This window comes from Pristiophorus japonicus, chromosome 6 (assembly GCF_044704955.1).
Source record: "Pristiophorus japonicus isolate sPriJap1 chromosome 6, sPriJap1.hap1, whole genome shotgun sequence".
NCBI classification, from domain to species: Eukaryota; Metazoa; Chordata; class Chondrichthyes; family Pristiophoridae; genus Pristiophorus; species Pristiophorus japonicus.
Genome location: NC_091982.1, coordinates 192318784 through 192335192, shown reverse-complemented (window position 1 = coordinate 192335192; position 16409 = coordinate 192318784). Strand labels below are relative to the sequence as shown.

Here is a 16409-nt window from a genome sequence, read left to right as displayed (position 1 = left end):
TACAGATAGTCACATAATTACAATTACATTAAAAAATTTAAATATTACTTACACTAACTAATTGACGAAGGTCGTGCCATTTCTTTTTACACTGGCTTCCAGATCTCATGGTATGCACCACTGCACAGTAATCTACTGCAACTTGGTTCCAGCGTTTCTTCATTTCTTTAGGTGGCACTTTTATGCGACCTCTGTTGCTGGTATCCAGCTCTTGCCATCTCTGCTCAATGACGTTTACTAATATCTCCACTTCCTCATGCAAGAAATTCTTTGTTCTTGGTGAATGTTGTTCCATTGCTGTATTGAATTGACAATCTTATTTTTCAAAGCACACAGTCCTTATTTTGCATGCACAAATGCAGCACTTGTTCTAGAACACTCTGCAGCACTCACTGATTTCAGCAGGTGATTTCTTCAACAGTGCTGCTAAAAGCACTCCTTCAGGCATAAAAAAATCACCAAGATTCAATCCCAAGCCTTGTCAGAGGCCCACGAAACAAATCAGCACTTTTCTTCAAGTTCCTTTAAAAATGGCCGAGTGCCAATGTTTGTGACCTACTATGCACGCGCGCTCCAACGCGCAGAGCTGCCGGCACGACGTCCTTGCATTTAAGTTAGCCCCGCCTCCCTGCACTTGCAGAATCAGCGTGACTCTGTGGCTCCGCCCTCCGCTGATGTCTGCGCGACGAGCTCCGAGGGACCTGCAGGGAGGCCGAGAATTCCAAGGTAAGTTTTTGTCGCGCCTAACGGGCGTCGATGTCGGGGCTGCGCCGTTCTAGGAGCGGCCCGAAACTTGACCCCAATAACCCAAAATTTCAATATCCTAATTTGCCCTTGGTGTACAGAAGATAACTTAATCTTTCTCTTCACAGACATTGGATATTTTTTTTTAATCTCTGTACAAATACGTCCTGCATTGTACATTTGGAATGAATTGGGCAAATTATCTGCAGCTTTATTTAGTTGGAATTTTATCTAAGTATGTATGAAGCTATTTGTGTTCTTTGTACTGCTAATAAGGATTCTAATTTTAATTATCACTTGGAATACTGTCAAATATTATGAGATTTTGTTGCAAATATTTAATTTTTTAACACAAAATTGGTATTTCAGGTTTCTGCTGCAATGACTGATGAAATCTGCCGGCTTTCTATATTGGTTGATGAATTTCATGGAGACTTCCATTCTTCTCCTCCAGTCTTAAAGTTTTATAAAAACGTGAGGAAAAAAAAATCTGTTTTTTCAGCATTTTGACAGAGGAAAAAATAATCTGTATAATAATACTTGTGTAGCTTGTTAATATCACTAACTTTTTATAATATATATAATTATTATATCTCTCTTACAGGATCTGCACAAGCACATTGAAAAAGGACTAGGGAGAAACTTGGCTGATCGCTGTTCCAGTGCAGTCCATACCTCATTGCAGACAGCACAGCTTCAAATGATCGGTTAGTATTTCGAGAGGTGACTTTAAGTTAAGCTTTTGAATTCAAAAGGAGGAACTTTCACAGGTCTGACGTCACTTTTGAAGCCGCTTTTGAAATTGAGGCCTATCCAGTTCAGTAGCAAGTACAGGTTGAGCGTCTGAAATCCGGAGTTTTGAAATTCGGAATGTTCCGGAATCCGGACACAGGACTGATCCGTGGTGGGGTAGTCCGGAATCTAGAAAATGTTCTGGAATCCGGACATTTTTTTAAACTGATTAGAACATAAGAACATAAGAATTAGGAACAGGAGTAGGCCATCCAGCCCCTCGAGCCTGCTCCGCCATTCAACAAGATCATGGCTGCGAGTTGGGCCTAGAGAGGGGGGAAAAACACCACCCCCCAAAAAATTCAAAAAAATAAAAATTCACAAAACCCTTACCTACAAAATCGCTGAAAAAGAATTAAAAAATAAAAACTATAACTCATCTTTTTTTGCAGGTCTTCAATGGCCGTCAACCCCCCCCCCCCCCCCGCCCCCCCCCCCCCCCCACACTACCACCTCAGCCCAGGCGTTTCCGGATATGGGACATTGGAAAGACGTTCTGAAATCCGAAAATACCCAAAATCCAGAACAGCCTCAGTCCCGGATTTCAGATGCTCTACCTGTACCTCCCCTCTTCAGGCACATCACCCACATTTTAGGAAAGGAGGAGTCCAATCCCAACCAAAAGTTAAGAATTAACCAAAAAAACAATCGTGAGGCATGGGATAATCATTTGTAAGCAATGCATACTTGTATTTCAGGGTCCCATTATCAGAGATGGAAATCTGGGCACGTTATTTGGCCCCATGTGGCAATTCTACACATTCTGGAGTTGGGGAATCCAGATTTAACAAAACCCAGAGCAGATGCATCAAAAAGTCCTCTGACTTATTTACACCCAATGATACGTCTCAGCGCAGTCATTAAGACCTGTTGTGTAAATCAAACATTGTAGTAATGGTCTGTTGTCATTAGAGGGAGCACTACTATTAGTGAAGCTCAGTTAGGGTCTTGAGTTGACAGACAAACGGCCTGTATTTTGCGGTCAGTGCAGACGAACAGTGCTTGCCATTCATTACTCTTGCACTTGCCCACAGAATTTCTGTGGGCTTCTACACTGTAATTTGTGGTTATCAGACAGTCAAAGCAGCACGGAGCCCTCTACATGGGCTCTGGAATCTGTGTGAACAGGGAAAGCAAAGGTGAGGTGAATGGTGTGTGTCCTCAACCAATCCTTACTGAAGCACAGAGTTTCAACCAGGAAGTGTAAATTAGAATATTTCATTCAACATCAAATCATGTACAGAAAGTGGAATAAAGGGAGGGAAAGAAAAATGGGATTAAGAGTGAGAGATAAGAGACAAAGAAATAGTTTTAAATTTTTTCAAAATGTTTTTACAATCTCCAACCATAATTGAAATCTGAAAGAATAGGACTCCACATTTGTAAAAGTAAATTTGCAGTGCCAGCGAGGTTGGTTGGCAGTAATTAAGACAGAGTTAAAATTTCACTTGCACTTGAATGGACAAGTCCTAATTTTTCCTGGCGTGTCTAGTGAGTAAGTATTGCAACTTCAGTGAATCTTTGGCATTCTCTACCCCAAAGGGCTGTGGATGCTGAGTCATTGAGTGTATTCAAGGCTGAGATAGATAGATTTTTGGACTCATGGGGAATGAGGGATATGGGGATCGAGCACGAAAGTGGAGTTGAGGTCGAAGATCAGCCGTGATCATATTGAATGGCAGAGCAGGCTCAAAGAGCCACATGGCCTACACCGGCTCCTAATTCTTATGTTCTTGTGTCTCTTGGTGAGGTACTGGTGTAACGAAGCTTATGGAGGAACAGGGCAAGTAAGGCAGCAACTTGCTGATTTCCATGTTTAACTGCATGTGCCGGAAGTTGCTGTCTGCTTTACTCCTTAATAATGGTGAGCGCTGATAGTCGCACCGGTATTCTTAGCGCAAAATCTGGGCTGTCCGGTATTGGATCCTTGCAATTCCAAATGGACCTATGCACAATAAACCCGATGTTTGTAAAATGGTCTGATACTGGACCATTATGTTGGCAGTTATTTTTCCACTGCATTAGATTTAGATATTTGTACTGTATAAGATAGGTACCTTCAGGAAAAATGATTCCTATGGCTGATAATTTGTTTTTGAAAAGCTTGGATATCAAAGTTTCTAATAGTTGCATAGGTTTTGTGACCAAAAAGAGTAGGGAGAGGGAAAGGGTGAATATATTTTAGAACAAATGGAATGTTGAATAATGCACTTATTTGCTATCTTTCATAAGGTTACAGAGATTCTTAATTGCAATTATGTATACTATTTAGTAACATTAGATTTAGCCGTTGATGTATAGTAATGTGATGTGTAGTAATGAGACTTGCTTACCTCCGAGCTCTCCAAAGCCTTTCCATCACCTACAAGACACAAGTCAAAAGTATGATGGAATACTCTCCACTTGCTTGAACGGGTGTTGTTGCAACAACATTCAAGCAGCTCCACACCATCCAGGACAAAGCAGTCTGCTTGACTGGCACTTCATCTACTAGCTTAAACATCCAATGGCATACTCTGGCTGGAGTGGGTGCCATCTACAGGATGCACTGCAGCAACTTACCAAAACTTCTTCAACAGCACCATTCTCCACTTCTCCGAACCCGTGATCTCCACCACCTAGAAGAACAAAGGTGCATGGGAATAGCATCACCTTCCAGTTCCCCTCCAAGCCGCGCACCATCTTGAGCTGGACAAATATCGTCGCTCCTTCCTCGCCGCTGGGTCCAAATCCTGGAAAAAAAAACAACTAACAACATTGTGGGAGCACTTTCACCACACAGACTGCAGTAGTCAAGGAGGCGTCCCACTACCACCATCTAAAGGGCAACTAGGGTTAGCAAATAAATAGAGCCCTTACCAGAGATGGCCACATCCCAAGAATCATTTTTTTTTTATATTTGAGCTAATTGGGTGCAAGTCAGATGTACCATACTGGGCACAAGTTGCTCCTCATTATTTGCTCTGCCTCTTCTTTTGGTACTATCTATAACTCTTGAAAAGTGATAGAGAACCAGAAAAAAACTTTGTGGTTTATCATTGCTATGAAAATATATTGAACTTTCTAGGCTATTTTGAAATTGTATTTTAATGGCACCTTAAATTTTGGTTCTTGCCTTGGAAGGAGGGAGGAAAGGAAGGAGAGAAAGGTCCATTTAAAAAAAATATATTGAAGGGAGTTAAATAGAATGGCCTGGGGTAAGGTAGTTAATATAAAACCTGGATAGAAGAACCAGATAAATCACTTTCTAAATGCAAGGAATATCTTCACACAAGCATTACGTTCTACTTAAAATCAGTAGGTGTTGAGTAAGCCCAAGAATTCAAATATTGCTTGGACTTGAATTGGCAGGGTACATGAATCTGAGGAGATGTAAAACACAGATTGATGTCATGAAACATGATAAAAATAACCGAGCAAGCTGAATGGACAGGAGTTTTCTTGAAGATCTCTTTTGTTCAGAATTACCAAAGAAAGCAAAGTTTTTACTCTCGGAAAGCACCAGCATCAAACCTCAAAATGGGTTTTAAATTTTTCATGGTTGAATGCAAATAACTAGTAGTTTTCAGATCTTTTGGTGAACAACAGTAACGCAATTAACATATCACACTGTGAAGCTAATGTTACATTTTCTGTTAAGATAGTGCTTAATTTAGACACAGTACCTTGATCAAACTCTCTATGTATTTTCCAGGGAATCTTAAGCCTTTGCTTCCATTAAATATTCAGAATCAGGTCAATGTGCTGTTACCATACCATAAGTTTGACCTCAGTTATGACCTGAATTGTGACAAGATATGTGCAGATTTTCAAGAAAACATTGAATTCCATTTCTCACTTGGTTGGACTTCACTGGTCAATCGTTTTCTGGGACCCAAGAATGCTCGTAGGGCTCTACTGGGACTTGGTGACCCAACTTTTCAGGTACATAAAACTGCAGCCCATATATTGTAAATGTAATAGTCTTCTAAATGACTTTCTGAATAGCCTGTTCAGAAGCTTAATTTTGTAGAATTGATTTTGGAGTGACTCTGAAAAATGCATAAAGAGCATAACCTAATTTGGAATTCAAAAGAAGTGTGTTTTGAGGGTGCATCATCCCTATATTCGTTTAAATTATTTTATTTCCGTTTACCCCTGTTTCTCAGATTTCCCTTGGCTATGTACCAACTGCAGCCAAGAGGATGGGCAAATAGCTTCTCCCTTACCTTCTTGGACAGTAACTAAGAAATGTGCTACAATTGTCCATTAATGATTTGCACTCCTGTTGTCCAAGGTCTTTGTACTTGAGCTCTAAAGTTAATAAAACAACTGAAACCAAGACAACATCCATATAAGTAAAAGTCTTGCATCTAATGCACATCAATAACATGTCACTTCTCAAAGATGTCCCAGCTGAAAGTGTAATGCATCAGTTGTGAAACAAAGTTGTGATTGGCTCAAACAACTACAGTCTGTTAAGTTACTGATCAAATATCTGAATGTGAACAAGACAAAAGAAATGTAATTCACTAGGCAGGTAGCAAAAGTTATCAATGATGAATGAGTGATCACCACAAAACTGAGGAATGAAATTCATCAATCTTTTTAAAAGATATTCACAAACCAAGGACCACCATAAAATGTCTAATCAAATAATTAAAAAAAAATGTTCCCAGTTGCTTTTGATGTTCATTGTTTCCTGAGCCTGCTGACTATATATACCTAAAAAGTAAATATTTATAACAAAACATTGAAAACTGACATTGTTCAGGAGCCTGGGGACTTAAATTCTGCTCCTTTTCTACCTTCAAGACTCTCTGGCTACCTATCTCTATGTTACCAGGACTTACTTACTCCAAAGGTCGATGCTCCTGGATACCTATTTGAGACCTCTGCATATGTGAGGTTTGTCGGCAGCTTTAGTGTCCTAGCTCACACTGCTCCCTCCTTGAGAGTCTCTACATTGATTTGATTTTGTTGCACTTTGGGAAATGACATGTTCAGTAATCTGTCCCGGAGTTTAGTCAAAAATAGATTGAAAGATGAAACTAATACAACGATGTATGCCCTTTCTCAGGCTTTTTATACGGTAGATGTTTTATTGAAAATTCATTGGAGAGATGCTGTAGCAGTAATACAAAAAAGGGAAAGAAAGTCTGTATGACTGCTTCCAGACCCTCAAGAATGCAGAATAATTAGTGTAGCCTTAACAGGGCGGACATCTGCGCTTTAGCAGTAGAATAATGCTTTGTGTTAAATTGTGCTGCCTTTCTAAAACAGCATATCATTTGATTTACTATGAGCTGTACCATGGAAGATCTTCTAGTAATATAACCATATGTCAATTAAGCACTTAATGTCCTTCACCTATTAATTGTCACACAGTAAACTTTTCAATTGTACACTCATATAGAAAAGTATAAAATACCTTAATTGACACAGGAATCGGATTGTCTGTAAACCCTGATATTGCAATTACAATTCAAATGAAGCAAGTTAGGGTTCTGATCTTCAGCCAGAAGAGCAATTAGAGTCTAGTCTACCCCGTGTTTATTTAGAAACATAGAAAATAGGTGCAGGAGTAGGCCATTCGGCCCCTTGAGCCTGCACCACCATTCAATAAGATCATGGCTGATCATTCCCTTAGTACCCTTTTCCTGCTTTCTCTCGATACCCCTTGATCCCTTTAGCCGTAAGGGCCATATCTAACTCCCTCTTGAATATAACCAATGAACTGACATCAACAACTCTCTGGTAGGGAATTCCACAGGTTAACAACTCTCTGAGTGAAGAAGTTTCTCCTCATCTCAGTCCTAAATGGCCTACCCCTTATCCTAAGACTGTGTCCCCTGGTTCTGGACTTCCCCATCATCGGGAACATTCTTCCCGCATCTAACCTGTCCAGTCCCGTCAGAATCTTATACGTTTCTATGAGATCCCCTCTCATCCTTCTAAACTCCAGTGTATAAAGTCCCAGTCGATCCAGTCCTTCCTCATATGTCAGTCCACCCATCCTGGGAATCAGTCTGGTGAACCTTCGCTGCACTCCCTCAATAGTAAGAACGTCCTTCCTCAGATTAGGAAACCAAAACTGAACACAATATTCCAGGTGAGGTCTCACCAAGTCCCTGTACAACTGCAGTAAGACCTCCCTGCTCCTATACTCAAATCCCCTAGCTATGAAGGCCAACATACCATTTGCCTTCTTCACCGCCTGCTGTACCTGCATGCTAACTTTCAATGACTGATGAATCATGACACCCAGGTCTCATTGCATCTCCCCCTTTCCTAATCTGTCGCCATTCAGATAATATTCTGCCTTTGTGTTTTTGCTCCCAAAGTGGATAACCTCACATTTATCCACATTATACTGCATCTGCCATGCATTTGCCCACTCACCGAACCTGTCCAAGTCACCCTGCAGCCTTTTAGCGTCCTCCTCACAGCTCACACCGCCACCCAGTTTAATGTCATCTGCAAACTTGGAGATATTACACTCAATTCCTTCATCTAAACCATTAATGTATATTGTAAAGAGCTGGGTCCCAGCACTGAGCCCTGCGGCACCCCATTAGTCACTGCCTGCCATTCTGAAAAGGACCCGTTTATCCCGACTCTCTGCTTCCTCTCTGACAACTAGTTCTTTATCCATGTCAGTACATTACCCCCAATACCATGTGCTTTGATTTTCACACCAATCTCTTGTGTGGGACTTTGTCAAGAGCCTTTTGAAAGTCCAAATACACCACATCCACTGGTTTTCCCTTGTCCCACTCTACTAGTTACATCCTCAAAATATTCTCGAAGATTTATCAAGCATGATTTCCCTTTCATAAATCCATGCTGACTTGGACCAATCCCGTCACTGCTTTCCAAATGCGCTGCTATTTCATCTTTAATAATTGATTCCAACATTTTCCCCACTACCGATGTCCGGCTAACCTGTCTACAATTACCCGTTTTTTCTCTCCCTCCTTTTTTAAACAGTGGTGTTACATTAGTTACCCTCCAGTCCATAGAAACTGATCCAGACTCAATAGACTGTTGGAAAATGCTCACCAATGCATCCATTATTTCTATGGCCACTTCCTTAAGTACTCTGGGATGGAGGCTATCAGGCCCTGGGGATTTATCAGGCTTCAATTCCATCAATTTCCCTAACACAATTTCCCGCTTTATAAGGATATCCTTCAGTTCCTCCTTCTCACTAGACCCTCGGTCCCCCAGTAATTCCGGAAGGTTATTTATGTCTTCCTTCGTGAAGACAGAACCAAAGTATTTGTTTAACTGGTCCGCCATTTCTTTGTTCCCCATTATAAATTCACCTAAATCTGACTGCAAGGGACCTACGTTTGTTTTCACTAATCTTTTCTCTTCACATATCTATAGAAGCTTTTGCAGTCAGTTTTTATGTTGCCAGCAAGCTTCCTCTCATACTCTATTTTCCCCTTCCTAATTAAACCCTTTATCCTCCTCTGCTGTATTACAAAATTCTCCCAGTCTTCAGGATTGCTGCTTTTTCTGGCCAATTTATATGTCTCTTCCTTGGATTTAACATTATCCTTAATTTCCCTTGTTAGCCACGGTTGAACCACCTTCCCCGTTTTATTTTTACTCCAGACAGGGATGTACAATTGTTGAAGTTCATCCATGTGATCTTTAAATGTTTGCCATTGCCTATCCACGGTCAACTCTTTAAGTATCACTCGCCAGTCTATTCTAGCCAATTCATGTCTCATACCATCAAAGTTACCTTTCCCCAAGTTCAGGACCCTAGTCTCTGAATTAACTGTGTCACTCTCCATCGTAATAAAGAATTCTACCATATTATGGTCACTCTTCCCTAAGGGGTCTCGAACAACAAGATTGTTAATTAGTCCTTTCTCATTACACATCACCCAGTCTAGGATGGCCAGCCCTGTAGCTGGTTCCTCAACATATTGGTCTAGAAAACCATCCCTAATACACTCCAGAAAATCCTCCTCCACCACATTGCTACCAGTTTGGTTAGCCCAGTCAATATGTAGATTGAAGTCGCCCATGATAACTGCTGTACCTTTATTGCACGCATCCCTTATTTCTTGTTTGATGCTGTCCCCATCCTCATTACTACTGTTTGGTGGTCTGTACACAACTCCCACTAGCGTTTTCTGCCCTTTGGTATGCCGTAGCTCCACCGATACAGATTCCACATCATCTAAGCTAATGTCCTTCCTTACTATTGCATTAATTTCCTCTTTAACCAGCAACTCCATCCAACCTCCTTTTCCTTTCTGTCTATCCTTCCTAAATGTTGAATACCCCTGGATGTTGAGTTCCCAGCCTTGGTCACCCTGGAGCCATGTCTCCGTGATGCCAATTACATCATATCCGTTAACTACTATCTGCGCAGATAATTCGTCCACCTTATTCCGAATACTCCTCGCATTGAGGCACAGAGCCTTCAGGCTTGTCTTTTTAACACCCTTTGCCCCTTTAGGATTTTGCTGTAATGTGGCCCTTTTTGCTTTTTGCCTTGGGTTTCTCTGCCCTCCATTTTTACTTTTCTTCTTTCTATCTTTTGCTTCTGCCCCCATTCTACTTCCTTCTGTCTTCCTGCATAGGTTCCCATCCCCCTGCCATATTAATTTAACCCCTCCCCAACAGCACTAGCAAACACTCCCCCTTGGACATTGGTTCCAATCCTGCCCAGGTGCAGATCATCTGGTTTGTACTAGTCCCACCTCCCCCAGTACAGGTTCCAATGTCCCAGGAATTTGAATCCCTCCCTTCTGCACCACTCCTCAAGCCTTCATCTGAGCTATCATGCGATTCCTACTCTGACTAGCACGTGGCACTGGTAGCAATCCTGAGATTACTACTTTTGAGGTCCTACTTTTTAATTTAGCTCCTAGCTCCCTAAATTCGTCTTGTAGAACCTCATCCTGCTTTTTACCTATATCGTTGGTACCTATATGCACCACGACAACTGGCTGTTTGCCCTCCCACTTCAAAGTGTCCTGCACCCGCTCCAAGACATCCTTGACCCTTGTACCAGAGAGGCAACATACCATCCTAGAGTCTCGGTTGCGGCCGTAGAAATGCCTATCTATTCCCCTTACAATAGAATCCCCTATCACTATAGCTCTCCCACTCTTTTTCCTGCCTTCCTGTGCAACAGAGCCACCCACGGTGCCATGGACTTGGCTGCTGCTGCCCTCCCCTGATGAGTCATCCCCCTCAACAGTACCCAAAGCGGTGTATCTGTTTTGCAGGGGGATGACCGCAGGCGACTCCTGCACTACCTTCCTTCCACTGCTCTTCCTGTTGGTCACCCATCCCCTATCTGGCTGTGTAACCTTTACCTGCGATAAGATCAACTCACTAAACGTGCTATTCACGACATCCTCAGCATGCTCCAGAGTGAATCCACCCTCAGCTCCAGTGCCGCAATGCGGTCTGTCAGAAGCTGCAGCCGGATACATTTCTCGCATATGTAGCCGTCAGGGACACTGGAAGCGTCCCTGACTTCCCGCATAATACAGGAAGAACATAACACATGTCCGAGCTCTCCTGCCATGACTTAAACGCCTGACAGTGATTAGACCTTGTGATCCTAAAGGAGGGCCACAGCTTCACCTCATCAGCAGAATAGTACATTATGCATTACATGTAAATACTTTATAAGTACCATGAACACTTTAAGAAAAGAATACACCATCTAATATTTCCTTGCTCAGTTTAGAAACTGGTCAAGAGCGCCATAGGATAAAGGTGATAGAGAACAGGAGAAGGAACCATGGTCGGAGGAAACAGACCAGGAAAACCAACAGAATTGAAGGCAAACATTTAAAGTAGCTGGTACAGCAAACTAAGATGAGCAGGCTTGATAATGGCTGATGGGAGAGGGAGGCAGGTGGTGACTGGGTAGACTGGAGGCCAGGTCCAAAATATCAATGTCGGCTAGGAACAAGTAGCAACTTGAAATGTGTAGTATGGCCAAAGATGAGCATAAGACTTCCTGCGTTTGGCTGAGGATGGAGAGAAGCATCCTAATCCTTACCCAGGAGGCCTGATGTTCTTCTGTTGGCATTAAGCCATTTGGACTGGAAGCCACGACCATAAAACAGAGCAGAAGTTTGGACTCGAGCAGGCTAAAAGCACCTCTTAGTGTATGGACGACTGGAACATAACATAAGAAATAGGAGCAGGAGTCGACCATTTTGGCCCCTCGACCCTGCTCCGCCATTCAATAACATCATGGCTGATCTGATCTTGGCCTCAACTCCACTTCTCTGTCTGCTCCCCATAACTCTTGATACCCTTATCGTTCAAAAATCTGTCTATCTCCATCTTAAATATATTCAATGTCCCAGCCTCCACAAGTCTCTGGAATAGAGAATTCCAAAGATTCATAACCCTCTGAGAGAAGAAATTCTTCCTCATCTCTGTTTTAAATAGGTGACCTCTTATTCTGAAACTATGCCCCCAGTTCTAGATTCCCCCAAGAGGGGGAACCTCCTCTCTGCATCTACCCTGTCAAGCTCCCTAAGAATCTTAGACGTTTCAATAAAATCAGCTCTTGTTCTTTTAAACTCCAGTGAGTATAGGCTCAACCTGCTCAATCTTTCTTCGTAAGACAACCCCTTCATCTCAGGAATCAACCTCGTGAACCTTCTCTGAACTGCCTCCAATGCAAGTATATCCCTCATTAAATAAGGAGACCAAGACTGTACACAGTACTCCAGGTGTGGTCTCACCAACGCCTTGTACAGTTGTAGCAGGACTTCCCTACTTTTATACTCCATTCTCCTTGCAATAAAGGCCAACATTCCATTTGCCTTCCTAATTACTTGCTGTACGTGTGTTTCATATACAAGGACCCCCAGATCCCTCTGTACCGCAGCATTTTATAATCTCTCCCCATTTAAATAATAATTAGCTTTTTTATTTTTCCGACCAAAGTGGATAACCTCACATTTTACCACATAATGGGCCCAAGTTTCGGGCCACACCTAGAACGGCGCAGCCCCGACCTGGACGCCTGTTTTTCGCGCCACAAAGTGCGCCTAAAAAATACTTAGCGATTCTCCGGCTCCCTGCAGGTCCTCTGGAGCTGGGCGTGGCGCAGCACGAGCTGTGGGGGGCGGAGCCAGGTCCCTGCGCTGAAAACAGTGCCGGGACCTCTGCACATGCGCGCTACAGTGGGCACGCATGTGCAGTAGCTCCAGGCGCCCAAAACTGTGTGGGAGGGGCCCGAAGCACGCAGTCCCTAGCCCTGGCCGAATGGCCTCACTGGGGCTGCGTGGATAAGGCTGCACTTCCCACGCCCACCTCCTGCTTCCTCCCGACCCGACCCCTGCTTCCCCTCCCCCCCACCCCCCCCCAGGACCTGACTCACGCGCTCTTCTCCCCCACCACCCTGGACCGGACCTGACCCGACCACCCCCCCCCCCTGCCCCCGGACTGGACCCAGCCCACGGACCCGATTCGACTTGCGCTCCCCCCCCCCGCCCGGACCCAACCCAATCCGACGCCACCTACCTGTAAATCCAGTTCTGGGGGCGGGCCCCGCCCGAAGTCTTGGGCCCGGCCCGTTCAGCCTCCCTCTCTTTTCTTCCCTCCCTCCTCCCTCTCCCTCCCCCCCTCTCTCTCTCCCTCCCCCCCTCTCTCCCTCCCTCCCTCCCTCCCTTCTCCCCCTCTCTCCCTCCTTCTCCCCCTCTCTCCCTCCCTCCTCTCCCCTCTCTCCCTCCTTCTCCCCCTCTCTCCCTCCTTCTCCCCCTCTCTCCCTCCTTCTCCCCCTCTCTCCCTCCCTCCCTTCTCCCCCTCTCTCCCTCCTTCTCCCCCTCTCTCCCTCTCTCCCTCCTTCTCCCCCTCTCTCCCTCCTTCTCCCCCTCTCTCCCTCCTTCTCCCCCTCTCTCCCTCCTTCTCCCCCTCTCTCCCTCCTTCTCCCCCTCTCTCCCTCCTTCTCCCCCTCTCTCCCTCCTTCTCCCCCTCTCTCCCTCCTTCTCCCCCTCTCTCCCTCCTCCCCCTCTCTCCCTCCTTCCCTCCCTCCTTCTCCCTCTCCCTCCCTCCTTCTCCCTCCCCCCTCTCTCCCATCCCCTACTCCACTCCCCTCCTCCTCCCCCCCCCCCCCCCTCCCTCGCTGTCAGAAACACAGACACTGACAGACAGAGAGTGAGAGACACACACACACACAGACAGAGAGATAGAGACACACGGGGGCGGGGGGGGGGGGGAGGGGCATCCCAGCACGCTGTTGGAGGGCTCCCGGTGCTGCAGTCGGTAAGTAGAAAATGTTTTGTTTTATTTGATTTTTTTGATTTTTTATTAATTTCTTTGATTGATTTATTGATGTATTTATCATTTATTATTGATGATGGCTCTATTTGTAAAACTGAAGTGTTTAATGTTTGTAAACTTCCCTTTAAACCCCCCCTCCCTCCATTCCCTATGTCTGATTTGTAACCTATGCCTGATTTTCTAAGTGTAGACAAGGTTTTTCTGAGCGTACAAAAATCTACACTTACTCCATTCTAAGTTAGTTTGGAGTAAGTTTTCACTGCCTAAACTTTCAAAACGGGCGTAAGTGGCCGGACACGCCCCCTTTTGAAAAATAAATCTGTTTCAAACTGAAACTGTTCCAACTGACTAGAACTGGAGCAAACTAAATGCCGAGAATTGCAATTTCTAAGATACTCCATTCTAAACCAGTTGCTCCAAAAAAAACAGGAACAACTCAGGCCGAAACTTGGCCCCTATATTCCATCTGCCAAATTTTTGCCCACTCACTTAGCCTGTCTATATCTCTGCAGATTATTTGCATACTCCTCACAACTTGCTTTCCCACCTATCTTTGTATCATCAGAAAATTTGGCTACATTACACTCTGTCCTTTCATCCAAGTCATTAATATAGATTGTAAATAGTTGAGACTCCAGCACTGATCCCTGTGGCACCCCACTAGTTACAGTTTGCCAACCTGAAAATGACCCATTTATCCCAACTCTCTGTTTTCTGTTAGTTTGCCAATCCTCTATCCATGCTAATATATCACCCCCAATGCCGTGAACTTCTATCTTGCAGTAACCTTTTATGTGGCACCTTATTGAATGCCTTCTGGAAACCCAAATACATGACATCTACTGGTTCCCCTTTATCCGCCCTGCTTGTTACATCCTCGAAGAACTCCAGCAAATTTGTCAAATATGATTTGCCTTTCATAAAACCATGCTGACTCTGCTTGACTATGATTTTCTAAATGTCCTGCTACTACTTCCTTAATAATGGACTCCAGCATTTTCCCAATGACAGATGTTAGGCTAACTGGTCTATAGTTGCCTGCTTTCTGTCTCCCTCCTTTCTTAAATAGGGGTGTTACATTTGCAGTTTCCCAATCCCTGGGACCACTACAGAATCCAGGGAATTTTCGTAGATTACAACGAATACATCCACTATCTCTGCAGCCACTTCTTTTAAGACCCTAGGATGCAGGCCATCAGGCCCAGGGGAATTGTCCACCTTTAGTCCCATTCGTTTGCCTAGTACCTTTTCTCAAGTGATAGTGATTGTTTTAAGTTTTAAGTTTCCCCCCCCCCCCCCCTCCCCTGTCCCAATAGCCCTTTGATTAGTGTCTTCTACCGTGAAGACCGATACAAAATATTTGTTCAAAGTCTTGGCCATTTCTCTGTTTCCCATTATTAATTCCTCAGTGTCATCCTCTAAGGGACCAACATTTACTTTAGCTACTCTCTTCCTTTTTATATACCTGTAGAAGCTCTTGCTGTCTGTTTATATTTCTTGCCAGTTTACTCTCATCATCTATCTACTCTCATTATTTTTTTAATTGTCCTTTGATTTCTAAAAATTTCCCAATCCTCTGGTCTTTCACTCATCTTCGCAACATTCTTCTGTTTTCAATTTGATACCATCCTTTACTTCCTTAGTTAGCCACGGATGATTCATCATCTTCTTGGGAGTCTTTCTCACTGAAATATATCTTTGCTGAGAGTTATAAGATAGCTCCTTAAATGTTTGCCACTGCTTATCTACTGTCTTACCCTTTAATCTATTTTACAGTCCACTTTAGCCAACTCTGCCTTCATATGTTTGTAATTGCCTTTATTTAAGTTCAGACCTAACTTTCTCACCCTCAAACTGAATTTTAAATTCTACCATGCTATGATCACTCTTCCCAAGAGAATCCTTTACTATGTGATCATTAATTAATCCAGTCTCATTACACATTACCAGATCTAAGTATATACCAGAAGAAAATTATATAATAAGTAAGGATTGTTGGAATGTTATACAGGCATTACTCGGACATGCAAAATTGTCAAAAAGGAGTAAATTACATTGTGCCACAGGAAGTGAGTGTGATGACGGGAAGTACACACAGTTGTAAGACTTTTACTGTATTATAGGTGGGTAAATCTGGTGTATGATGTGATTCATACTTCAGATTGCCAAAAATATAAAAAGAGGAAGAAAAGCAGTTCTTTCATGCTGGCTTCTTCTGATGTGGCAGCTGGAATTTACAAATATCTGCCATCTGCAACCTTCCCTCACCAGCAGCAATTGACCTTCGCTGTGCCTTTTACAATAATTAGATATTGTGGCCTCAAAAGGACAGGCTAGTTTTAAAAAAACCCTGCACCTTAGTAGTACAACAATGTGCTGTGTGTTACTTGGTGTGTTGCTCTTATCCTTTTTATTTAAAGGAGCATTTTATTCAATTTACCATAAGGTTTTATGTATTGGGACAGAATTTGCTGTCAACATAACGGTGAGGTTAATGGCGCGCACCGTTATTTATGCATAAATGGTATAGCAACTTCAGGCGAGAAGCAGATGTGCGGTTAAAGGCGAATATCCAAAAGTTGCCGTTCGAGTTAGCTTTGTGAAAACAG

General features: G+C 43.4%; 1 protein-coding gene across 3 annotated transcripts in view; it reads left to right on the top strand.

Moving 5' to 3' along the window:
• Positions 1-16409, top strand: part of LOC139265918 (mitofusin-1-like) — a 99623-nt gene that overhangs the window by 46397 nt on the left and 36817 nt on the right. For all 3 annotated transcript variants that reach the window (XM_070883504.1, XM_070883506.1, XM_070883505.1), the window contains exons 12-14: positions 1114-1218; positions 1349-1451; positions 5231-5460. In XM_070883504.1, coding sequence (XP_070739605.1) covers positions 1114-1218; positions 1349-1451; positions 5231-5460 — 438 coding nt within the window. The remainder of the gene's footprint in view (positions 1-1113; positions 1219-1348; positions 1452-5230; positions 5461-16409) is intronic.